We start from the raw sequence: 24,740 nt of genomic DNA, 5'->3' as shown, positions 1-24,740 counted from the left end.
GTCAAGTACAAAAGAGACACTAAAGATACGTAACGTGAGAATCCCAAAAGTAAGTGTTTGGCAAAAAAAATATAGATAAAAAGGCTATGTACATGAGAAGCCCATAAGTAGTGAAAGAAGCTCGAAAAAAGAAGGTAAGTAGGCAAAGAAGAGGAAAAGAACAAGGAGCCTAAGAAGTTGAAATCGCTGGGTGCTTCCATAGCAACCCTAACGAGAAAGTGGGATCAGCGACCAACAAGCCCTACAACAGACTGCAGGGAACATGTAAAAATGCCGAATATATACGGCGGCGCTGATCCTCACCTGTACAACACGTCTGTCGTCTACGCCGACAAAACATGCATATCCTCCTCATCCGCATCTTTGCGGATTCCAAACGGTTGGAAGGCATTTGTCTTGCCTTTGTGAGCGTGTACCGCGAGGCCCATCTCGCGCATGCGTTCTGCGCCGCGACCAGGAGCGGGACGCTTTTCTTTGGCACCTTTGCGGTGTTGCTTGCGGTACAGCTTCTCCTTGCGTCGTTGCCTCTTCTTCTCGAGCCCGACTTTGATGTCGATGGCGCGGCGAATGGGCATGTCGGAGCCGTCGGCATCTTCGTCCTCGTCGAGGTCGAATGGGTTGCGCATGGTGATGGGGGTGCGTGGGACGGACGCTGAGACTGTGGGTGCAGGACGCTCGGCGATGCCGGCGAAGCGGATGGAGGTATCGCTGCGCTGACGTGTGGTCATGTTCACAGGGTTGACGGAGCCGCGACGTGTAGGTGGTGGAGACCTAAGGCGCATTGGAGGCGGAGGAGAATGGTGGCGCTTGGGGGAGTTTCCAAACAGCTTGCGTGGTGGAGGGGAGCGATGCACAGCACGCTTTGCGGGTGGAGGAGATCGTAAGCGCTTCGGTGATGGCAGAGGAGAACGCTTCTTTGAAACCTCTTTGCGGCGACCTCGTCCATCGATGTTGACAGGGTCCATGCGGCCATGAATCATGAGATGATCAGTCTCGGAAGCTTTCTCGTCTTCAGAGACCTCATCCTCATCATCGTCAGGAAGCTCCGGATCCGATGTTGGGAAGGTAGGGTCAATGTCCTGTGGAGTGGGCTTGTGCTTGGCCGCACGTCGACGTTCGAGTGTCGACATGTACGCAGCTTCAGCTGGCCTATCCTCATCAAGCGTACCGCAAACAAAGTCTGTACTGTCGGGCAGCTCAGGGGTGGGAACGCGGATGTTGACCGGCTTCGATGACTTTCTGCGCTTGGAAGGCTTGTCCATGATCTTGAGACCCTCGCGGCTCTCCAAAGACCCAATCGATGATTCAGAGACGGTTCGGTGAGTCTTCAGTCGAAGCTGTTCCAGGTGCTCTACAGATGTCGCTGCAGTTGATGCTCCAGGCGCCCACCAGTCGTAGTCAGACCCGGCATCGCTGTCATCATCTGAGACGGCAAATCCGTTCTCATCATCAGTCTGGAAACCCTCATCAGTCGCATCGCTGTACGCGGCGTCTTCATCCTCGTCTAGCAGATCGTCATCGTCATCATCCATTTCGACGTTGTCCTCATCATCGTCCTCGTCCTCTTCGTCAATGGCTTCCTCTTCAGCGACCTCCTCGCCCAGCTTACGCAGGTTGTTCTCAATCTTGAGCGTATCCTGGACCGTAAGCCGGCTTCGATGGCAGGTAACTTCTTGAGTCCACTCTTCGACCTCCTCTTCTGAGCTAGCAAACTCGTGGAACCGGTATGCTTCACAGCGGGCAAGATCGGAGTTGGAACTCAAGCGCCGCGTGTGGTCAACCGGGCGGACTTTACGCACGCTCACGGGGGAATTGTTGCGGACCGTAGAATCGGAGTCGCGATGGACTTTGGTGGTTGGCTTGGGAGACGAGGGTATCCGGCGTGGTGGCGGTGCGGGGCTGGCCATGCGGCGGGGTTTCGGCGCTGCTTCTGTAGATGGCTTGGATGGGCACGCGAACTTGATGGTGCAGACGCGCTTGGGAGGTTCCTCGGCCTGGGGAGTAGGCACAGGCGCGGGCTTTGCAGGTGCCTCTGCTGGCTTCTTGTCCTCCTTGGGCCCGCACGCAAACATGATGCGCCTCTTCCTTCCCAGAACAGCCTCGATGCTCTGCTCGGTGCTCTGAGCAGGCGCGGTCTTGGGTACTGGGGTGATGTTCTCGTCGTCGTGTGAGACCACGGAGATGGGTAACTCCAACGGTTTGTTGTTGAACGTGGGCAGCATGCTGTGGAACGCTGCCGAAGGAAGTGGCGGGCTCGGCGTGCAGGGCCGTGTGCCAGGGCTCGTGAAGCCTCCGTCGCTAGTGAGATCTGCGGTGCCGCTGTTGTTACTCCATGTCGAGACGCACGACATGCCGCGGACGGGGCTCGCATCCGAGTGTTCCTCAACAGGCGAGCTCGCGTTCGAGCCCGACTTGAGCGCGGATGTGAGAAGCGATGCTTTGCGATCGATGACGGGTTTCGATTTGGTGAAGGATGTGGAGGAGGAATGCTGGAGCACCAGGGGGGCAGGGCGTTGCGCGCGAGGTTCAGGGGGTTCGTCTAGGTCGCCGACCGCCTCCTCCTCTGCTGTCATATCTGGCGGACATGTATTCGACATGTTCTGCTGTGTGTTTACTTGCAACGCGCCCTGTCTAGCAAAGTAATCCTGCTCGTTCGCCATGTGTTCTGTAGTCGGTGGTGTATCGATCGAGGAACGTGCGTGGGGTCGGTGCAAGGTCGTGTATCAGATTCAATTGCGGAGTGCGAATAATATTTCGAAGTGATGCCGTAATAGTGAAGTTGTGTGGTCGTGATGCAAGCGGGTGAGGCGTTTCACGGTTTCTTTTTGGCGCAATGCACCTGCCGCAGCGTTCCTGGACCCTCGTTAGAGCAGGCGGCGTGCTATGTCGATCGTGTCGAGTGCAATGCAATTAGAGGCGGTTCGGCGGATTACTGCTGGGCGGTATGGATGGGTGTGTGGGAGAGTGGGGCCCCAGTGAGGCGAAGTGTTATAATATGGACAGAAACATGGTGGAGCTGTGTGTGAGGAGCCGTGGGTGGAACTAGAAGCGGGCTCGAAGACGTGTCAGAAGCGACAAGCGTCGGGCAGTGTCGAGTGGGAAGGGGTACCTGGAGAGGATGAGGTCGAGTTCCCACAGCGACAGCGACGTGTGGCGACGGGCCGCAGGCTAGCAGAGGGCCCGTTGACAAGTGCGTGAGTGAGCGGTGCTAGGGAGGGTGCAGATCGAGGGCCAAGCTGTGCTGTCAGGCGACTTCAGACTGCAACAGTAGTGGCGCAACGCAGGTGGGACTGGTCGTAGGAGAGAGGGAGCGAGGAATTTGATATGCGCTCTGGCGGCTCGGCACCAGATGGTCTGCAAAGCACAAACAGTGGGTAGCCGGCATTTTAATTCGCGCCCACGCCCGCGCAGCCAATGCCACGCTGGGCCTTTGTCAATTGTGCACTGGTCTAGCAATGCACCTGCTCACGCTGCCACACCTGCACTTCCGTGACACGAGCCCTCTGGCCGTCAGATTCGGCAATCTCTGCGCGCAGTCACCCTCACTCATCAACAATCAATGAACTTTGTTGCGGCTTTTGTATTGCTTTGTTATCGCCTTTGTTGTTGATGATTGACTTCCTCCCCTTGTCAGTGCGGAGATGACATCTGCGACTAGAATACTCCAGCACCTGGGAGTACCCCAAAGCAGGTTTCATCCTTCCAGCACAGCCGATGCAAGACGCAATCGAGCAGCGCAGCCCATGCCATGCTGAATTCCGCAAGCTTCGGAAACAGGACCCTGATCAACGCGACGCCGCCGACAACGCCCCGCTAGCCAGCCCTCACACCTTCTTTTGTACCATCTGTCCGACGTCGCATGCATCAACACGACCACATGCACGCCCTCTGCTCAACCCCAAGCACGGCGGCTTAATATCGTTTTCCTCAAATGCCTCATTCCTCGCCATGTCTCCATACCTCCTCCCTTCTCCCTTCTCTCAGCTCCACATGGCAGCTTCATCTCTTGCTACCACCTCCACACCGCTACTTGACCGCTTCTCCTACACCCGCGCCTCACCTTAGTCCAAAGAGGACGCGTCTACACTGTGGAAAGTAGTCCATCATCTGACTCCATTCAAGCCTCAAGAACGGGATACCGGTTTAAACCACCGTGCTCTGCCGCCAATCTGCAGCTGCACGAGGCTTGTCGTGCAGTGCCCAGCAAGAGGGTCCATCTCACGTCTGGGGTTCCGTTCGCTGAGACGCAGTATAACATTTCGCCAGCAAGCGCCTCAGCCGGCTTCAAACGAGCTTATCCCAATCGCCGACATTGTATTCGCGGGGAAGGAAGCCGTACCCCATGACGCGTGACGCTCCTGCTTAACAACCCCCACGCGTGGTTTTCGCGCCAATGCCATCGTCCTGTTGCTTCGTACTCCATACATACGTATCTGCTACGGCTGTGTAGGAAGAAAAGGTACCCCACACAACTTACGCAGTGTACAGTACGCAGCTTGGGTATTACCCGGTATCCGGCACGGCTTGCTACTTGCGGTCAGGCCTGAACAGCTGTCTGCCGTCCTCTTACACCTAATCCTTGTCTTTGCATCGCAATATGACGTAGTTCCTTCCTTCCATTCCCGAACAACCGACTCTCACATGCGCGTGATATCAGCAGCGTCGTAAACACACATACATCGGCGCTCTCCTCCACCAGCACCACGTGTTGGAATGTGGAGAGTACGAGCGATGTAGTTTGGGATTACCCCTCATTTGCTAGTTTGACTCGGCAGCGGCGCGCGTACTAATGTTGCTTGCTTGCGCCATACTTGCCTGAAGTGTGCAGTGTGGTTTCAAACTGGCTAAAACGTTACAAGCTGGGTTACTCGTCGCGACATGCGAAGAGCTAGCAGTGACAGACCGGGATGTTGCTCTGCTGCGAACAAGACCCTTGGTTCATAACACGCAGAGAAGTACATCGACAGTGCATCTTGGAAAAGAAGTGTATGCTCTGCACACCTCTAAGGCTGGTCGTCTTCATCGTGCTGTCATTCCACATCACCAGACACTACCTCCCCTCCCCACCTCTTTCCCACACCAATCCCATCTCTCCCATCTCCCACCGTCGCACAACAACGTCCCGTCGATCCCGCACCTGGGGCCAAGCCGCCTAAGCAACACACAATCTTCCCCCCAAGACACTCCTTACTTCAGCCAAGCGGCTCGGCATTTCTCCCAGTCACATGCTTGTTTCACGATCCGCTGATCCAGTGCGAGTAATACCGAACAAGAGACCAACAACATATAGTACACTGGGGTAAACTCCGGGGAGAGTGCGTGGAGGCTATGGGGTAAGACGATTGCTGGAAATTGGTTGTTATGGGACACAAGACAGGTACTCTGTCTAATCTTCGTTCCCTGCAGGATGCAGTACCAGATACGTGCCTCATACATCGCACAATACAGATATTTTGCTGAAAACGTTCATGTTAGAACACCTGCTCACTATCGAGAAAACAGCTGTGGTGATTCTCAGTCTCGCCCTGAGACTCGCCCCTGTGCAAAGATATCACTTTCGATGTAGTGAATCCAATTACGAGGCCTACAGCTGCACTTGAACTCCCATCTTATTCATCCTCCCCAGGTATACTCAACCGTCTCAACTCCTGAATCTGATTCCCCAACTGCCGCTTCTCAACCTGCAACTCCTTCCTCCAATTATCCCTGACAAAATCCAGCGTCCGTGCAAACACCAATTCCCTCTCACTGCGCTCATGCTGAGGCACAAAAGTATCCGGAAACTGCGTCCAACCATGTCTGCACCCAGGCGCGTGCCAGACCTCCATGCCTCCGTTCTGGCTACTGGGTACATTGTCCGATCCCGCTTGTCCACCCTGGCGCCCGTCCCAGTCGCCTGAGCGCCCGTCGCCGAAGCGTACAGGCCCGTTCCAGTCGTTGTTGTTCATCTTGTCGACCCAGACGTCGCTTTGCACGGCTAGAGTGTCTTTTTCAGGTAGGACGAGGAGGATGGCGGCGTTCTTCTGGATGTGCATTGGGTCGTTCAAGCCGGGGCTGGCTCGCGGGTGCGGTCGTAGTTTGCGCGGGAGGTAGGTTGGACCCATAATTGAGAACAGGCCAGGTGCTTTCGGCTTTTGTTTGTGGTGGTCGTCCGGTCGCAGCGCATTGGGTAGTGGCTTCATGGGACGTTCGTGTGGGAGTAGGCGTGCGTCGAGCGAAGGGTAGAATAGGAGGAGCGGCAGCATGCGGGGCTGTGCTTGCGCGGGAGGTAGGAGAGAGGGCCACGACTCGAAGGGATCGTCTAGAATCGTGGCTCTGCGGTTTTCGGGCATGATAGGCGACATGGTGTCTGCATGCGCAGGATCATTCGTGCGCGAGCGAGGACCGATTGTAGTCGACATGCCGAGTTCAGGACAAGGCGGTACTGATATAGCCATGTTCAAGGCAATGTTTCCTCCTGCCGAGAAGCCTGAGATCGCCAGACGTGTAGGGTCGAGGGTGATGGTCTTGACGTGCTCAAGATGTGGTGCAAGAGGTTCCTTCTTCTTCTTTTCCAGTGCGCCATCCCGTACTATGGAGTAGTACCGCTGAATTTCCTCTCTAAGGACCTTGCCGGCTTTCGAAACTCCACTCGTGTCTAGAATCGCGGACAAGACGTCTTCCGCGTCGTGAATAGCGGCGGGGAATTGGTGGAAGGGTCCGATGCGATAGGATACGCTGATGACTACGGCTCCGAGCTCACGCGACATCATCGACGCATACGGGGCTTGCTCCAAGGGCGATCCCATTATGAAGCCTCCGCCTGGTTCTGTTAGCCACGAGCGTCCTCATAAACACCCCGCTTTCGTACCATGAAAATCCAGCACCACAGGCACACGCCATTCCCCAGTCTCTTTCCTCTCCTGGTCGCCATTGCCATCGAGATCGACCGGTTTCGGCGGCACAAAGACGTAGCAGTAGATGAGGTTGTCCTTCCGACTCGGCAGCGATATGAGAAAAGGATGGGGCCCCTTAGGCGACGTGACGTGCAGGATGGAGAGAGGAACGAATCGCGGTATTTGGACAAGCGCAGTGCTGGATGCAGTCAGTGTCGGCCTCGCGCATTATTCATTGCGGAATATCCTACCGCCATTGTATGTGGAAGGGGAGGCGGAAAAAATAGGCAATCGAATGGAAATAGCTGCTCATCGTGATTATGACACGGAGGTAGACAGGGCGACGGCGTTCATGACGCGGAGGACTCGTTGTATGCGGCTGCGTCACGCATTGAATGCTGAGTGAGCAATGTGCGTTGCGCGTGCAAAAGGACTAAGGGGGACGCGGACTGTGTGCCCAGCTGGAAGGCACGGAAGCCATGGTCGGGTGTGACGTCAGATGTTGTTCGCGCTGCGATGCGATACAGGGAGATCGTGCGTTGCCGAAATTGTTGATGGTGTTTCAAGCCGGCCCCGGCTAGGCCAAAGCTTGATTGCGCGAAGCATCGCAGGGGTCATCCACCACACCTAGGCACTTCCTATTAGCACTGCGTTGTGTCAGTTCATGCCCAATGTAGATACCTTCGGGTTCTGATTTTGACGACTCCGGGGCATACGCCTATGTGAAAAGGACCCGTTAAATGAACGTGCTTGTTGCTACACCTGGCAATGTCAAAAGTACCGAACGTCATATCACGAAAGCATTAACAAGAACATGGTTTCCAGATTTACTCTGACATTTGGTATATGTAGACTAGCTGACCATGATCATCATGCCACATATCAGCGGTACTGCACCCTGCAACTCATTTGCAAGGCCCTGGACCACCGCGAAGGAGAAGTCGTTGTCGCGTCATGTCGTGAAGCGTGAATCGTTAACCGGAGTACTCAGCCTGAAGCCGTGGAGGCGCAGGCGACGAAAGCAAGCCGCATGAAGCAGGCTAGCTAAGCACTTTTGGAAGACGGCGAAGGACTTTGGAGAACCAAAGAAGCTTACCAGGCAGCGGCCTTGTCGTCGGCGTCGGCATCAGCAGAGAAGCCTCCTCCACCTCCACCGAAACCGCCGTCATCGCCACCGAATCCAGTATCAGCGGCAGCCTCTCCACCGAAGCCAGTAGCCTCAGCGTCAAAACCTCCCGCGTCACTACCGCCAAAGCCACCACCAAGACCGTCATCAGACTCATCGTCAGTGCCGTCGTGCCACTCGATAGTGTTGGGATCCTCGGGCATGTGCTCTTGGAGAAACTCTGGAATTGCCTGCTTGCTCTCGCACAGAATCTTGCAGAGGTCTTCGCCGATATCTTCGTTGCGGTCATTGAAGAAAGACGTAGCTTTGCCCTCATTACCGATACGCGCGGTACGGCCGATGCGGTGAATGTATTCCGTGATACCGTCATGCATGGTTGACGGAAGATCGTAGTTGATTACATGCTTGACGTTGGCGACGTCCAGACCACGCGCAGTGACTCCGGTAGCGACGAGAATGGGGCAGCGGCCGGTACGGAATGAGCGAAGAGCATCTTCACGCTCACGCTGTGTGCGGTCTGAGTGGATCGAGGTGACAGGCATTCCCTTGTTGTACAGGAAGTCATCAACCATGTCGCACTTCACCTTGGAGTTGGTGAAGACGAGGGTGCTGTAGTGACAGAGTTAGCATCTTGCGCTCGTCACAGATGTCAGAGGGGATTGTACGTACCGCTGAGGGCCTTCACTGAAGATCAAGTCAAACAGTGCCTGGCTCTTGGCGCTCTCCTCGGCGAAGATGACTTGCTGCGTTATGTTTTGGTGGGTGCTGCCAACCCTACCGACCTCTGTATATTGTGAGTGGGCTATTCGTCAAACTGGGGAAGTGGAAACATACTGATACGGACGCAATCCTCGTCCATGTATTCCCGAGTCAGGCGACGAGCTGACTTGGGGAACGTGGCGGAGAACATGAGATACGTGTGGTCGGCGTCGTCGTTCTGATCTGAGCGGTTGTCAGTAGGTAATACAGAAGAATGATCCAGCAAGTAATTCATAGAAGTCCATGCTGGGAAGAGTGTGTCGACCTACCTGAACCAGCGAACAACTTCTCCATGGCCTCTTCCCAACCAGAGGAGAGAAGCTCGTCAGCCTCGTCAATTACGGTGAACCTGTTCGTGTTAGTCAGTTATGAAGTACCTTACAAGATTGCTTGACTTACTTCAGGCGGTTGAAGGACAGCAGGTTGATGTTAGACATAAAGTCCATGAGGCGACCCGGAGTCGCGATGAGAATGTCACAACCCATCTCGAGTTGTTCCCGCTGATTCCTGCTGGGGGCGCCACCGTAGATGACGCAAGGACGCAGCATAGTACGGTAGCACACTAAACGGAGGGTATGAAGTCAGTATGTGTCTCATGTGAGTTTCGTACTGGGGTACCTACGACGACGCGCCTCGTCAAAGATCTATCACGAACCCAGGTCAGTATACGTTCAGCATGTACTTCGTATAATGGAAACTTACCTGACAAGCAAGCTCACGCGTAGGACAGACGACCAGGACGAGCGGCTCCGCACGGACTTTGTCGGTGAGAGGGTTGTAGCGGACCGGGTTGGGGCGCGGAGCAGCGAGTTGACGGGCCTTGCCCATGAGCTTGGACAGGATCGGGAGGAGGAACGCAGCAGTCTTGCCGGAACCTGAGTAGTGTTAGTAGGGATGAGAGAGTGAGTACGGACGAGGCGACTTACCAGTCTGTGCAACGGCGACCACGTCGTGTCCAGTCAAGATAGCAGGGATGCAGTAGGACTGAATCGGGGTCGGGGCCACGTACTGGCACAACTTGACGTTGTCAAGCATGATCGGGTGAAGACCGGCATCTTCGAACTGACAAAGTTTAGCAGAGAAGCATGCAAAGACCTGCAGGCCCAAGTTTCAGTGACTTACGTTGCGGACGGGGCTGATCTTGGTGGGACCCGAGAGAGTCACGTCGAACGAGAGCGCCTTGATTGCACCACCGGCGCGCTGGAGATACTGGTCGGTGAAGAGCATCTTCTCGAGCTCAGGGTTGGGCTCTCCAACATCGCCGAACTCGTCGTCCCACTGGTAAATAGCAGCGTCCGAGAGCCAGACAGCAGTGTCGCGAGTATCGTCCTCGGCAGGAGTGCCACCAACGACTGTCTCATACTGGAAGGGAACTGGGTTGTTCCATCCGGCTTCCTGGGCGCGCGCAAGATCTTGAGCCTGCTGCTCCTTGCGGGCAGCGCCGGCGTCGGTCGCAGTCGCCTCGGGAGCTCCTGCGTCAGACATGGCGATGAAGGGAGAAGGTAGAAAGTGTAGAAAGTGTAGCTATTGCTTGAACGATACTGCTAATTGCAGCGTGTGTGAGAGTTGGGGATGTGGGGTAAGGGAGTTGGAGGTGGGGAGAAAAGCTTGCGTTGTTTATATGGACAGAAAGGGTAGGAGCTGTGCGCAGTAGCGTCCCTTAGCGCGCTTTCCAAAGGAGATACTGGTGCCTGGGTGACCACAACGATAAGCGAAAGGCCAGAAGCTTCCACGGCTGAGGTGAGTGAGGATAGGTGAAGGAGAGAGGGAAAGGACTGCCCGTATCTGCCCTACGGTATCAAGATGATGTCGACGTACTGTACGATGACGCAGTACTTTTCTGGCAGCTGTGACGAGTAGACTGTTATCTTGGACTCAGCATGAACGAGTCGATCCAAATTGAAGAAGTAACAAGCCACATGAGATGCGAGCTCTTATATCTTGCACGCAGGTATAGCGGTGAAGTGACGCTCGAAGTGATGGCCCCAAGTGAGAATAATAGTGAGAGGTTATGGAACTGGCGAGCTTCGCATGAGAGATGCTATCAGAATGAAAGTGATGTGTTGGTGGGCACGCAGATCCATTCGTAACAGTACACGTCTAACATGCTCGTTGCCGTTTTCTCACGCAACAGCAACATGGAAGAATTGTTGCTAAGAGCAGCGAATAGCTGTTGGCTTCCTTTCCTCTTATCTCGAACATAGGTGTGTTTTTCTTTTTCTATAATACGTGACAGTCAGGGCGCTTTGCGAATATGAGGACTGAGAAGTGACTTGACAATGGATTGGGAGATGTCGATAATTAAATGAGAAGGATGCAATGGAAGATCTTCTTACATGTGCACACGTACTGTACCTATTATCGCTTGATTCACATTCGCAACATGGGCAGTGTTCTCAAGACTTCGCCTCGTCTCACAAGTCGTTGTGTAGGACCAACTTACATTTCCAACCCCTTGTGAGGTAGATGCAATGCACATAGCCCAGACAGGCCTGTCTGCACATAGCACGGCTCTGTACTGTACATCACCTGTGACTTGTAAGATAGTACAGAATCGCGGCCGCAAGAAGTCGTAAATATGTAAAGAGATGCAGAAGACGTCTGCAGCAGTCGTCGTTAAGACGTGACCCAAGGAGGACACTATGCCGGAACCGAGCTGGCGTACCGTGCCTGAATCATGCATGGCGGGCCGACTGAACCAGACACGCGATGACGCGCCATGCATGCCGACTTCAACTTCGCTCATAGCCGTAACGTTCGTCTTCTTGACCATGGCGATCGAGATGGCGACTACGGAATCGCGGTGGTCAGCTATACGTTCTGCGGTGCATAGGGGAAGGCGCTACTGACAAACTTATTCGCAGCCCCCGCGGCTTCAGCCCCTCGATACTCTCCTCACCACCGCGACCGCGACCGCACGACCGTATCTACTACAGCAGTACACATCGGCCATGTGCCCTACGATAGAGAACGCACAATTCCATCAACACTCTGCTCCTCTTCACGCGATCTCGATACCGCCGACAGCAGCTTCGACGGCAGCCATAGCGCTGGCTTAGACTCGCTTACCCATATGCATCGGCGGTGCCTTGTCGTCGGCCATAGGCACCTAGAGGCTTTTGTAGAACCATGGGACTTCAGCTGACAGACAGGGCTGTGGCGCGATCATGTAGCGCCGAGAAGGCACACGATACTTCGGCGTACTCCAACCTGTCGACGACACCACGTAGCTGCACATGCTCCAGCAACTAGAGCGATAATGTATGATTCTACCGAACTGCGGAGTGCAAGCACTATTCACCAGTAGGGCACCCGCCGCCTCAAGAGCGACCGAAGCTTCTCGTTGAAGAATCCACATCATAGGAATACCTCGCCCGAAGGCCTCTAGCCCGACATGCGAAGCTACATGCTCGAAGAGAGAGGGAATAACAAGGACACACAGCCATGACGATGCGCGCTCTCTTTCTGTACGAGAGGTTCTCTCTCGCATTCGTCATGTTGGAAGCCGGCTACTGCAATGTGAGCCGTGAAGTCCAAGTGGTCATCAACAACCCTTCCAGATGATGAAGGATACAAGACGTTCCGGTAGTCGCAGTCTCAGCGCCGGAAATTCCCCTTAGTATGCTTCGTTCAACTAGAAGTTTGTCAGCTTTGTTTGTCATGCGTGTTCCAAGAGGATGTTGTCTCTCCACCAATGGAAAAACTTTGACTTCTTCCAAGTCGATGTGGATCGGGCTTACTTGTTGCGCTTCCATTTTGCAGGCGGTTTACCCCAGCCTCCCAAGAGGTTGCTGTAGCGGCGTGGGTCCATGTTGGGATCCCACAGCGACTCTCCAGGACGGAGCGGCATGTACTGCTCATCGCCCCTGGGGCCGTCGGGAACCGGCTTCAACCTCTGTACCTTTGCAAGACGAGACGGTGGGTATCGCTCGTTGACCTTGGGGTCGGTAGGGGTCGCCTTATTCATCACCACCTTCTCCGCCTCTTTCGCCGCTGCCTTCTTTCGCTCCGCCTTCTCTTGCTCCGCCTTCTGTCGTTCCTCCCTCTTTGCGAGGGTGACCTTGGTTGGCTCGAAGCCGCCCAAGTCGAAGCGCTTGGTCTTGCCGTCGACGAGACGGTTACCGAGAAACATAGCGCCGTGGTGCGCGGAAGATCTCGAGTTGTCCATCTGATGTTACGTTAGCGTTAGTCAACAGTCGAGGGGGTCGGAGCTTACCGCGGCGGAGATGTGCGATGCAGATATATCTGTTGTGATAAGTTAGTATGCTATTAGATCTTTTTCGAGCTTCCCCCTAGAGCAGGTAGCATTGTAGTCATAGGTAGACTGCTACCCCGCCGTCATGCTTGTGTATGCTCGCGACGGCGCGACCGTGGTCTGATCGAATACCTCGAGGCGACTGCGAGACAGTCGAAGAGCATTGAGAGACTTACTGGTACTTGCGTGTCGGTAGCTGGGGTCCTTATTATAAAGGTGGCGTTGAGGGTAATGCGGTGATTGTGTTAGGAGCACGAAGTAACAGGCAGATTTGCTTGGAAATGCTCGGACAATCTGTTTGCACCTCCGCACTCACCCCCATCACCTTGTACTTTGCCACCTCTTAGGAGCAGTGCATGCGACGCCGCTAGCCGCTGGCGCCTCCGAGATCCCTCTTGCTCATTGAGCCAGTTCGCCTCTCCGAAGGTAGTCCTCGGATACCGATCGATGTCCCCAGCTTGCGACACGCCTCAGACGGAACCGCTGTTCAACGAGGTCGCGAAGGAAGATAGCAGCAGGCCTAGTCATGATCACCTGATGTCTCTCGAGACAGTCGGTCATCCAACGAGCATGGACTTCAACAAACGATTGAGGGGTCAAGGCGGGAATACAGCAAACAGCCAGCCCGTTCATTAGCTGCCCGAGTCATCGTATGGCAATCGGAGAACGTAAAATGTTCTCGAGCTCGACAGACTGTCCTTATTAAAGCCTGCAAGAAGTATCGCTGTAAAGCACGCCCCTCGATCTTCTGATATGCTAGGCCAAGTCACAGTGCCCGCATAGATAGAGGCACATAGTCCTCTCTGTTGTCACTTGCTCAAGTCTACATCCACTGTTCCTTCGATATGTTCTTCCAACATTCCTAGGGGCTATGCCTTCTGCTTTCCCTTCTGACATTTATCCCGTCGACACAGTAAGCTTCTACTTGTGTAGCGTGCAATGGGCTGGCGAGCAATATCAAGCTCGATGGCGAGCTCATTATCTAACGCTTGTGGATTGCTGCATAAGATCTGCAGCATAGTTCCACAAAAAGACGTTGGGTATCACACACGTACGAATGCCTAGAGAGCTAAACATGTAGCCGAGTCAGCCGCTAAACGCGAGTCTGTCACGCATGTAGTTTAGGCGACCTTCTACCAAGTCGTTACCCTATGAATTTCGGGCCGACATGGTATTCTAACAGTACATCATACCAGTGCATTCCGTCGTCCATCGTAACAATTCTACATTTAATTTTTTCTGATGTTGTGCTTGAAGGCACCCGAAATTGGTGGCTTGTTAAGATTAGCGAGACATACGTCATCACTCCCTGACTTCCCTGGCGTTGTCCACGCGACAACCCGCGCATCTTGGTTATCTCACATGCACGCCCCTCGTGCACATACCTGCAGGTAGATCTCCAGATCTCCAGATTTGATTTTCTTCTTTACACAACATGCACTCAGACTCGTTGTTGCCTACTGCAGTCTTCACCACTCTACCAATTGACTGACAATGAACGACCCCGGCCTCGACGAGCCAGCAGGCGCAGCAGCGCAAGATGTTAATGACACAGTCCACGACGAAGACGAACAAGCTGAACAGGAAGAGCGGGAATATCTCGATCCAAGTTATGTCGCTCAGTATATCGAAATCGCTTTACGTACGCTGACAAACCCAGTCAATGGTGGTTTGCCTCCACAGCGAGTCCCCTCATAGCGGGAACATTCGGGCCCATCGCCAACGGCTTCTCTATCTGCGCTCTCGTTGAAAAATGGAGAGTATACATTCCGCCTGGAAGCGACGAGGGACACGGCTCGAAGATTACCGATCCGAAATGGCTTATCGCGGTCAATTCGGTCTCGCTCGTCTTTGCGTTGAGTGCAAACATCAGTTTGCTGCTCAACATGTCAAGACGATTGACGTTTGAGATTGCGCAACCTATCACTATCATCGGCTTCTATCTGGCTGGTTTCCTTTTGATGGCGCTCGTGGGGGTCGCTTCGTCATCTGTGTTCCGGATTCAGCCTATGGAAGAACATGCTCTCAGCCAAGCGTATTACTACGCTATCATCGCTGCGGGTATCTACTTCATCATTGCTTCGCTAATGGCCTTTACTGCTTTCGGAGCGTGGAAAGGGCATTACGCTAGAGATTTCCGACTGACGGCCAGTCAGAGGACGCTGATGCTGCAGACAATCGCCTTCATGGTCTACCTGCTTATCGGCGCTCTGATATTCTCATACGTCGAAGGCTGGATGTTCCTGGATGCCGTGTTCTGGGCCAACTTTACCCTTCTCACAATAGGTTTCGGTGGGGAGTTTGTGCCTAAAACGCATACTGGTCGCTCACTCCTCATTCCATATGCAATTGGTGGCCTAGTCACCGTTGGTTTGGTCATTGGTTCTATTCGATCCCTCATTCTAGAGCATGGAAAGCAGAAGATGGCTGCTCGCTTCATGGAGGTCAAGAGACAAAAGGTCCTCAAGTCTATCGACGGCGACACACAAACAATCCGCATCTCACTATGGGAGAAGGTTGAGTTCTCCTCGAAAGGCTTGACAGAAGCCCAGAGACGAGAGCAGGAATTCCACATCATGCGCCGCGTGCAAACACTATCCGAGCGCAAGAGGCGATACACCGCCTTAGCCCTATCAACAACAGCAGCAATGCTATTGTGGTTCCTAGGCGCTCTAGTATTCATGTACTCCGAAAAGCCCCAAGGATTCAGCTACTTCGTCGCCCTCTACTACGCCTACGTCTCGCTCCTGACAATCGGGTACGGAGACTACGTCGTGGAGAGCAATGCAGGAAAAGCCTTCATGGTCTTCTGGAGCCTCCTCGCCGTCCCCACACTAACAATTCTCATCTCAAACATGGGCGACACAGTCATCAAAGCCTTCAAAGACTTCACCATCTGGCTTGGCTCCCTCACCGTCCTCCCAGACGAAGAAGGCCTCAGCGCCGCGCTCAAAGTAGGATGGACGCGCATCAAATCCGGCAAGATTGGCGAAGAAGAAAAGGCAGGCTACCGCAACGATTCTAACGATTCTACAGAAAATCGCACAGAAGACAGACTAGCAGCCTACATCGAAGAAGAAGAACTAGGAAGAGCGACAGAAGCCGGCGAGCACGGCGACTACCTCGAACGCGACATCCGCTTCTACCACTTCGTCCTCGCAAAAGAAGTCCGCAACCTGATGAAAGACGTCGAGAGCTCTTCGTCAAAACAATACGAGTACCACGAGTGGCAGTACTACCTCCGCCTCATCGGCCAGGACGAAAACGATCCTTCGCACCACCGTCAACCCAAAGCGAATACTTCGCATAAACATGACGATGGTGAAGCTCCTGATATCGGGTCTGCGGATGACGGCAAGAAGCATGCTTGGAGTTGGCTGGGGATAAGGAGTCCGCTCATGGGCAACCAGTCTGAGCCGCAGTGGTTGCTGCAAAGGTTGGCTATGAAGTTGGAATCAGAGATGCGTAAGATGAGTTCGTCTGACGAGAAGGTGAGGAAGGCGAAGCCGCCAATTTCTATGGCGGAGTTGAGGAAAAGGAAGGGTAGTGGGAAGGTGTCGGAGGAGACGCAGACGAGGACGTTGCAGGAAGATGTTGAGGCTACGGCGGTTAGTCAACGGGCTGTCAAGAGCGGTTGATGGTGTGAAGGGACATGGCAAGGTCAGAATTGGTGTGTATTCTCATGGTTAGAGCTTTGAAGATAGATTCGATAATGAAGCACGGGGATGAAGTACGAGGATAACGTATCTTAAGTAATGGTCCACTAGAAACACTAGACCTTTAAGCAAACACAAAGTAGTATGAACACACCATACCCGAAGTTAAAATGAGCAACTTGGTGGCCTTGGGCCCAACAATCATACTTCAACTAACGAAACGACACTAAACAATACAAACAGAATCATGCTTTGACAACATCATCAACCCAGCGCAGTCCTCCTCCTTTACTCCGACAAGTCAGAGACAACTCACAGATCACGCAGCTGTTGGCGCTTTGAGTAGAGGGTGGTGTAGGGCGTGGGCGCAGATCTTCCAACGACAGTGACCGTGTCGCAAGGTGGCTCGGGGGCGACGGTGACCGTATCGCAAGGTGGCTCGGGGTCGACGAAGACGGTTGTGGTTGTGATGGAAACAGGTGCGGGGGTGGTGGTGCAGGGTGGCTCAGGGTCGACGTAGACGGTTTTGATGGAGTAGGGTTCGGTCGTGCAAGGTGGCTCGGGGGCGGCGATTATGGTTGTGGTGACGGCTGCAGGAGGAAACTGATGAGTGACGGTGACCATGGCAGGAGCCGAGATGGTGGTGATAGTAACCACGGGTTGAGAGCCAATGACCGTGACGACGGACGGAGGAGCGACAGTAACGATAGACGGAGGAGCGACGGTGACGATAGCCGGAGGATAAACCGTGGAGGTGCTGAAGATCACAGAGACAGTAGAGTAAGGGAGTACGACAGTCTTCGTCTCTGGAGTGGCGTCGATGTACTGCACTTGCTGCTTCGGAGTGCACTTCTTCATGTCTTCCTTGGGTTTTTGGATTCGGACTTCTGACCCCTTCGATCCACGCTCCTCCCATTCAGCATCTGCGCACATCTCTGTGCCAGGATACCACGGGTGGGTGAATCTGACGGCCCTGTGGAATGAGCGGCGTTCTAGATCGGCTTCCTTCTGGCCGAGCGTAATGGTCTGCATTGGCTGAATTGGGTTGCCGCCGATGACCGTTGTAATCGCATGCCCAGCGGTTACTGTAACGACTGACACGCTGGTGATCGCTGCACCCTGGGTTACCGTGACATCTGGAGTATGTGTGACGGTGACGGTTTCGTTGGGATCAGGTACCGGACCCTCGCATGAGACGGGGTTGTTCGGTCCAGAGCGGCACTCGAACTTCCACAGATTGTCATGAGCCTTGGCGTAGCATTCGTAGCAAATGACCGCCTGAGACCAAGGGTGCTTCATCCATACACCAATTCGAGGGCCCTTCCACTTGCTCCTGCGGCGTGGCTCCAGAGCATGGGCCTCGGGCTGAGGGTCGGAGCGACGCTCGCGCGGGTAGTGGCTGTCTTCGACATAGGCGGTTACGGTATGGGGCCGAGAGCTAGGAAGCACGGTTCCGTAATGCATCGGGGTGATAGTCTCTATGGAGGTCGGCATGATAGTCACCATGGAGGTGGGGACGGTCCTCTTCGTAGAATACAAAGTCTTGGTGGAAGTCGTCAAGATAGTCGAGACGTAGTTGGTAAAAGAGCTGCCAGCGTGCTTCCATGTTGTGAGATAGCCGACAATCCCAACCTCGGTGACCACGGTGGAAGTTGTGATCGGTTGCTGAACGATATAGGTGCTATTCGGTTGCGGAAGTACGGTGGTGACGGTGATCGTTGGTGGATATACGGTAACGGTATCTTTCGCTTGTTCAATTACCGTAATGGTGGTTTCGGCCGGTTGTTCAATTACCGTAATGTAGGAAGTTGAGATCGGCTGCGGAGCTACGGTAACGATGGTGGGTGGTGTCACCACGACGGTAGTCGTAAAGTTCTCTGACTTCGCTTCTCGACATCCAAACATCATGGAGAGAAACTGTTCGGGTGGTGACAAGCACTGATCGATGGCCCCAGGGAGTCCTTCGGCAATTGATGGGTAGCCTGCGCAGCCATGATGCTTGTATGTGGCGACCCAGCACTCTTGCTGTCCGAGGTTGATCTGGTTGAGCCAGTCCTGGTGCTTGTTCGTGGAAGGCCTCATGCTGTTGGCGCCGCTGACAATGTCGTGACACTTGTTGGGCTTGAGGTCCTCGTTGCCGCCGATAGTTGGTCCATTGCAGTCGTCGCTGGTGAAGAGGTACGTGCGTATTTCGCTCTTGATCTTGGCCTGGGCGAGGGGAGATAGGAGTGCGAGGACTGCACTCGCGACGACGAGGGTGGAGCGAGGCATGGTCGGGGAGCTCTGCTTTGCGTCAGTGAGGGTTCATACTGTGTTGGAGAAGAGAGGGAGGAGGAGGGTAAGAAGACATACTGGCAGTGGAGTTCAACCGCAGCTCAGTTCGACGATGACGGCTCAGATCGGTAAGAAGGATCGACTATGTGCATCAGCACTTGTTGATGTAGAGCAAGAGGAGGCGACCTACTCAACCAAAAGGCAGGATAGAAGTTCGACTGAGGCTGTAGTTCAAAGGTATGATGTGACCCTGTGGTGTGTCAGTATACATGCCCTGAGCAGCATCGGATGGGAGACGAAGTCGAAGGGGTTGGAGTGTCGGCGTGGTGCGAACCAAGGGTGAGGCCGAGAAGTAATAGAGAGACATACCAACTGAGTAGAAAAGCGGTGCAAGAGAAGCAACTGTCCAACGGTACTGTTGCTGTTGGGTGGTTGGGTGAAGAAGAAACGGAGAGACGGGTGAGGAAGTGGGATTATAAGGGTCCCGGAGACGCGCTAAAGCCAGATCTCGGGCATCGTCACCGAGGTGTAGTTGAAGAAGGTAGCTTCTGTGGGTTGTGGAAGGAAGATGATCCATCTCGTGTGGTTACTGCGCTTTGTGTGGAGGAATGACGAAGTTGTGGCGTTTGTGAACGGTTGTGCTGGGCAGGAAGTTAGTGAGGAAGGCAGTCGCGCCAAAAGCTACAGCAAAACAGGCCAGGATACTGGACTAACAGGGAAGGACTCTTTGGCCAGCGTAGCAGCGACAGGTTTGAAGAGGTCATCACACTCTAGGAATCTGCCCAGAAGTCTTTGTCTCCGATTTCCAGAGATATAAAAGTGAACAGGATCGATTGTCGCCTAGGTGAGATGAGATCGCGACGCAGGAAGGCATGAAAGTGGTGAGAGTGGCTGTTGGGAAGGTACGGTTTCGACGGCGATCATAGGAAGGAGCGGACCAAATACGCTTGACACGATCCCTACATGAAGTAAGCTAAGTAAACTCAGATGAGATATGAGTATAGTGTAAAAGCGTACCTGAACCTAGGGCGATGACCATATTGGAACCCATTGATACAGGTGAAGCCATATGCAAAGCCCAAAGATAAAGCACTCTTCACAAACCGATAACAATACTTCCCATTCTTTGTCTAACCACCAACCATACCAACCCAACCCACACCCGCGTACCCAACGCCCAAACGCCTCACCCCTCCCTCAAACCCTCTCTCACCACTCCCCCCACTCATCATCCTTCTTCGCCCCTCCACCTCCACCCATCCCCCCACCAGCACCACCCTTCTTCATAGCACTCGTGCCAATGCCACTCGGTTTCTTCCCTGCCATACCCCCTCCACCACCACCCGCCCTAGCCTCCCCCGCACTCCCAAACTCATCCCAAAAGTCCTGTTTATCCTTCGCCGGCCCCGCTGGCGCCGCACCAAAGCTCTCCCAAAAGTCCTTGCGCTCAGGTTCGCGCTGACCAGACAACGGGGCCCGAGAAGAAGAGGAAGAAGAAGAAGGGTGTGCAGAGTCACCTCCTTCGACGAAGCGCGTGAACTGTGTGTTTGCGTTTGCGACGCCGGATTGGAGGGTTTGGCCGAGGGTGCCGGCTGTGGTGCGGGCTTGGGTTGCGAGGTCTGCTTCTGCGAGCTGTAGCATGATGTGTTAGTCGTTTGTTTGTAGGTTGGGGTGATGTGTGAGGAGGGTAGGTGTACCTTTGCCATACCGGGTTTCACCCAGCCTTCATACCCCGTTTTGCCTACTTTGCTCACGCTTGCGCCTAGCCAGCCAAAGCCCTTGGTAAGCGCTGCAACGGGGTCTTTCTGGAAGTCGTCCAGCGCAGGAGGCGCACCAGGCTCGTCGTCCTTCTTCCAGGCATCTGGCTCGCTGCCGAAGCCGCCGTATTTACCGCCTTGGTTCGGCGCAACGCCATCGGGTCTGTTGGCGTTTTCCTGGCCCATCTTGGCGAAGTAGGCTTCGTTCTTTACTTTCTGACTAGACATGGCGTTGGTGCCGAGGGCGGGGGAGCCCGAGCGCTGGAAGCCCGCGTCGTTGCTTCGTGTCTTTCCGAGGGGTGTCTGGCTTCGGCTTCCGGCTGCGCTGGCGCGTCCGCTCAAGGGCGCGCCCATGCCGGCTGTAGATGCATTGTCCTTCTTGGGTAACCGCTTGGGTAGGTTTGCCTTGTCAAACTCCCTGTCCTCGACCTTACAGCTGAGTCTCTCCTTCCACTCGTCGCCCGCTTCCGAGTCGTATCGCTCTGATATGGACGAGGCCTCGAATGTGCGTCCGTCTTTCGTATTCGAAGGATGTGTGTTGAAGAAGTCTTGGAAGGGCTTGTTGCCGCCGGCAGCCATGCGCACGAGTTCCGAGCCCTTGAAGGCGTCCATGGTGATACTGCGGATGAAGGAGATGTGCACACCCAGACCGCGGTGCACACCCGAGCAGGAGAGGCACATGAAAATACCGAGCTTGGGCGAGGCCTAGGACAGTTCATCTTAGTAGGTGTAGGCGGTGATCGCGTGCGCAGGTGGAGGAAGGGCGGTTGCATACCCATTGCGGACTCGGCGCATTGCAGTCGACGCACTTGTTGTTGTCGTTGGTCTTTTGGATCTCGAGCAACTGCGTACGGAACTGATTAGCCTCTGTCATATGCGCATGCTCGACTCATCACCTGTGCTGCCTTCACGCCGCAATTGACCCCTAACGTCCCCCTCTTTCAGCTGTAGAAGGCGCAACGTACCTTACTTCGCGTCTCCGGATCCACCTCCCACATTTTACTCATGATGGGCAACCGAGAAACTGTGCGATTATAGTGGAATAGAAGGTGAGGTCTGGTCCCAGGCTGGGGGAACGTGGACGGGGTCGGTGTTGCGGTCGAGATTCAGGGTACGTGGGCCTAAGAACGCGTGGCGCGTGTGCAGTTGAGCCTCACAGGGATCTGCGTGATTTGGGTATCCACGCAGTCAAGTGCACCACGTCTAATGCTGTCGCTTTTGTCGCCTCACCATTTCTATATCTTTTCGTCTGCCTCAGCGGATAACATATCATGGATATGTTGAAAATAATGGCACCGTAAAATCGTGGAATAGGCTAATTCGGTAGTATTCTTGTAACGCATGCTAAGCAGCATGTACGCAGAAAGAGAATTAGCAGTCTGTATAAAAGAAGCAAAAACAACGGTGTCTTAGCAGTAGAGACGGGTGGGATAAGCCTGCATTCAACTGCACTTCTTGACCTCAACCAACTCCGCGTTGCCGACTACATACGTCCTCGCATGCTACCTAATACCCTACTTGCACCCACAAGAAAAAAAAAGCGATATATCCTTCCAGTCCCCAGAACCCCACATCCCTCCCTCAAACTTCCAATCCACCGATCCATCAATCCATCATCGCCATCACATCAACCCACACCCCTCTTGGCGGCCCCCTCGCTGCAAGATACTAATCTCATCCTCGATATCCTGCCTCGTCAACGGGCGACCTCCGCTAGGTTGAGCATCCGAGGCTGGCGGCGCATCGTCATCATTGTCGTGATCGTTATCAGACTGTCCATCGGTAGTTGAACCCGTCATCGTCATCGTCATCATCATCATCCTCCTCCTCACTGTCATACTGATCTTCCGGATTGAAATGAGGCATACCAGGCAACTTGAACATCCGCTCCTGAGCCATCATTGTACGCATCTTTTCCTCGATTTCTTGTAGGGTCAGGTTGCTAGTGCTGGGTAGAGGTTCTAGGGCTGGCGGCGGATTGTTGTCGTTGTCGTTGCCGTTGTCCGACCCGTCTTCATCTGGCTCGGCATCGCTGTCGTTCGACCCTTCTTCTTCCTCTTCATCATCATCATCATCTTCATCCTCGTTTTCCTCATCCCCACCCTCGGGTCTATAACCAGGCATACCAGGCAAATTCAAGATCAGTCCCTGACCCATCATGATCCTCATCTCATTCTCGATATCCTGCATGGTAAGCGGGCGGCCGGGGCCAAATTGAGTGTTCGAGCCTTCTTCTCCATCATCTCCATCCTCTTCATTATCGTCGTTTGTTGGCTGCATACCAGGCATACCCGGCATTCGTCCCTGAGCCGCAAGAATGCCCATTTCCTCCATGATATCTTGCATGTTCAGCGGTCGGCCACCAGCACTGAGATTCGGAGTTTCGTCGTTGTCGTCTTCATCTTCCCAGTCGTCCCCATTACTGTCTTCGTCATCCTCGTCACCATCTACCTCTTCCTCATCACCATCTACCCCTTCCTCTTCCTCATCACTATCCCATACATCGCCATTCAACTCATCCCCCCTATACGAGCTCCCAAATCGTGCCGTCCACGGGTTCTCCCTTTCACCCTCAAAGTCCTCCAGAAGATGCACCCAGACATAGTCTTCTTCAATCTTGCTCGAAGCACCAACGCGCGTTTTAGTGTACCAACGTTCAGACTCGCCTATAGTATCATGTTCCGACACAATCTTTACCCCTACCTGCGCAAACGCAGACTGGAGGGCAGCGATGCGGGTCTGGCATGGAAAAGTGCCTAGTTGCGGGTGCCAGCCAAAGAACGTGATAGTTCCGAGATCAGGGAGGAGAGATTTTATAGCAGAGCCCAGGGTGAGCAAGACATCGAAGCAGGTTTCCGTCACGTCGTGATAACCCGTCTTGGTTGAGATGCGCAGGTTTTTGAGATGCTTGGGCAGGTTCCCGAGGTTTCGTTGGAGCGACTCGGCGAGGAATTCCTTGGTAACTGAACGACAATGAACTTTTTCGTAGAAGATGGACGTGGTCATTTGGAAAGTCTCCACGTTCTCCAAGCCGCGCAGTTGTTCAAGCGCGCCTGGGTTCACCACTAGACGGTCATCGTCGATGGCCATGTTGTTGAGGGACGCACAGTGGTTTCCGATGGCTTCGAAGAGCGTTTGTACGTCTCTGTTGTGCTTCTTGACCGAACCCCCGCCGCCGCTGAACTCGTAGTCGAGTAATTTGAGGTTTTTGAGGCTTTTCAGCAAGCGGGCGAGATCGAATATGCAGGTGGTAGTATGAGAGATTTCCAAATGCTCCAGATTCGATCCTTCTTTTTCCAGTCGTGCCCAAACGAGGTTGATGGCTTCCAATTCGGCGTCCTCGTGTAGAGTGGGTGCCAGTAGATCGGACATGATCAGCGTTTTCATCTTCGGCAGCAGAAAAAGCGGAAGGAGGTTTACAACGTTCGCTCCGCCGTCGAGTACCACCTTTTGTAGGTTTGTGCCAATCTTACCGACAAGCGATTGCACGAACCACATGCCTTCAGATCCCCATCTCTTCGTGGAGATGCAAAGCTCCTTGACGTTCGGCGTAAACAACATGAACGTACTGAGATACAGGTCGCGTTCTGTACGAAGACGCATCCAGTTATTCACCTCCACCAGTTTCCCAGTGAGGAAGGTAGCATGTCGTGGCCACGCTGCGGGGAAGGGAAATCCCACTTTCTCCTTGATCTGATCGAACTCGGCTTCCGTGATCAGACGGGGGAACTTGAAGGCACCTTCATCATGAATGGGACTGTTCCACTTGACGTGTTGAACGCATCGCTGGAGATTGGGATTCGATGCAAGCGCTCGGATGAACAACGACGCGTCCTGACGGTCAAGTACGTAACAGGAGTATATGATATCGTTGGCAATCGCATGCAGCTTTTTGTTTGTGTAACTGATGCTCCAGAGATCCTTGCGGTCGCGGAGCAACTCGACGATCTCGGCGAGGACTTCTGTTGGAAGTTTATCCATCCTGATGTTTGAGGGGGCGATGGTGACAAGTAATCGGTTGAAGAGATTGAGTTTAAG

General features: G+C 54.0%; 7 protein-coding genes across 7 annotated transcripts; 1 reads left to right on the top strand and 6 right to left on the bottom strand.

Moving 5' to 3' along the window:
• Positions 1-323: 323 nt before the first annotated feature.
• On the bottom strand, positions 324-2,660 carry J4E79_000877 (uncharacterized protein; the record flags this gene model as incomplete). The annotated part of the gene is made up of 1 exon (XM_049349788.1): positions 324-2,660. The coding sequence occupies one exon, from the start codon at positions 2,658-2,660 to the stop codon at positions 324-326; it is 2,337 nt and encodes a 778-aa protein (XP_049216575.1).
• A 2,949-nt stretch (positions 2,661-5,609) lies between these two features.
• On the bottom strand, positions 5,610-10,245 carry J4E79_000876 (uncharacterized protein; the record flags this gene model as incomplete). The annotated part of the gene is made up of 11 exons (XM_049349787.1): positions 5,610-6,802; positions 6,851-7,074; positions 7,972-8,610; positions 8,671-8,785; positions 8,836-8,943; positions 9,030-9,109; positions 9,160-9,322; positions 9,383-9,404; positions 9,463-9,635; positions 9,687-9,822; positions 9,883-10,245. The coding sequence occupies 11 exons, from the start codon at positions 10,243-10,245 to the stop codon at positions 5,610-5,612; spliced, it is 3,216 nt and encodes a 1,071-aa protein (XP_049216574.1).
• Positions 10,246-12,496: 2,251 nt separating this feature from the next.
• On the bottom strand, positions 12,497-12,928 carry J4E79_000875 (uncharacterized protein; the record flags this gene model as incomplete). Its single annotated transcript, XM_049349786.1, has 1 exon — positions 12,497-12,928. The coding sequence occupies one exon, from the start codon at positions 12,926-12,928 to the stop codon at positions 12,497-12,499; it is 432 nt and encodes a 143-aa protein (XP_049216573.1).
• A 1,581-nt stretch (positions 12,929-14,509) lies between these two features.
• On the top strand, positions 14,510-16,653 carry J4E79_000874 (uncharacterized protein; the record flags this gene model as incomplete). Its single annotated transcript, XM_049349785.1, has 2 exons — positions 14,510-14,657; positions 14,699-16,653. 2 exons carry the CDS (start codon positions 14,510-14,512, stop codon positions 16,651-16,653), a joined length of 2,103 nt encoding a protein of 700 aa, XP_049216572.1.
• Positions 16,654-16,983: 330 nt separating this feature from the next.
• On the bottom strand, positions 16,984-18,942 carry J4E79_000873 (uncharacterized protein; the record flags this gene model as incomplete). The annotated part of the gene is made up of 1 exon (XM_049349784.1): positions 16,984-18,942. The coding sequence occupies one exon, from the start codon at positions 18,940-18,942 to the stop codon at positions 16,984-16,986; it is 1,959 nt and encodes a 652-aa protein (XP_049216571.1).
• Positions 18,943-20,154: 1,212 nt separating this feature from the next.
• On the bottom strand, positions 20,155-21,709 carry J4E79_000872 (uncharacterized protein; the record flags this gene model as incomplete). Its single annotated transcript, XM_049349783.1, has 4 exons — positions 20,155-20,577; positions 20,643-21,407; positions 21,478-21,546; positions 21,668-21,709. 4 exons carry the CDS (start codon positions 21,707-21,709, stop codon positions 20,155-20,157), a joined length of 1,299 nt encoding a protein of 432 aa, XP_049216570.1.
• A 760-nt stretch (positions 21,710-22,469) lies between these two features.
• On the bottom strand, positions 22,470-24,683 carry J4E79_000871 (uncharacterized protein; the record flags this gene model as incomplete). Its single annotated transcript, XM_049349782.1, has 1 exon — positions 22,470-24,683. One exon carries the CDS (start codon positions 24,681-24,683, stop codon positions 22,470-22,472), a length of 2,214 nt encoding a protein of 737 aa, XP_049216569.1.
• Between the last annotated feature and the right edge of the window lie 57 nt (positions 24,684-24,740).

Source organism: Alternaria viburni, assembly GCF_023758015.1.
Source record: "Alternaria viburni strain BMP 2772 chromosome Unknown scaffold_1, whole genome shotgun sequence".
Lineage (NCBI taxonomy): Eukaryota > Fungi > Ascomycota > Dothideomycetes > Pleosporales > Pleosporaceae > Alternaria > Alternaria viburni.
The sequence above is the reverse complement of the archived record's forward strand: the minus strand, read 5'-3'. Positions and strand labels throughout refer to the sequence as shown.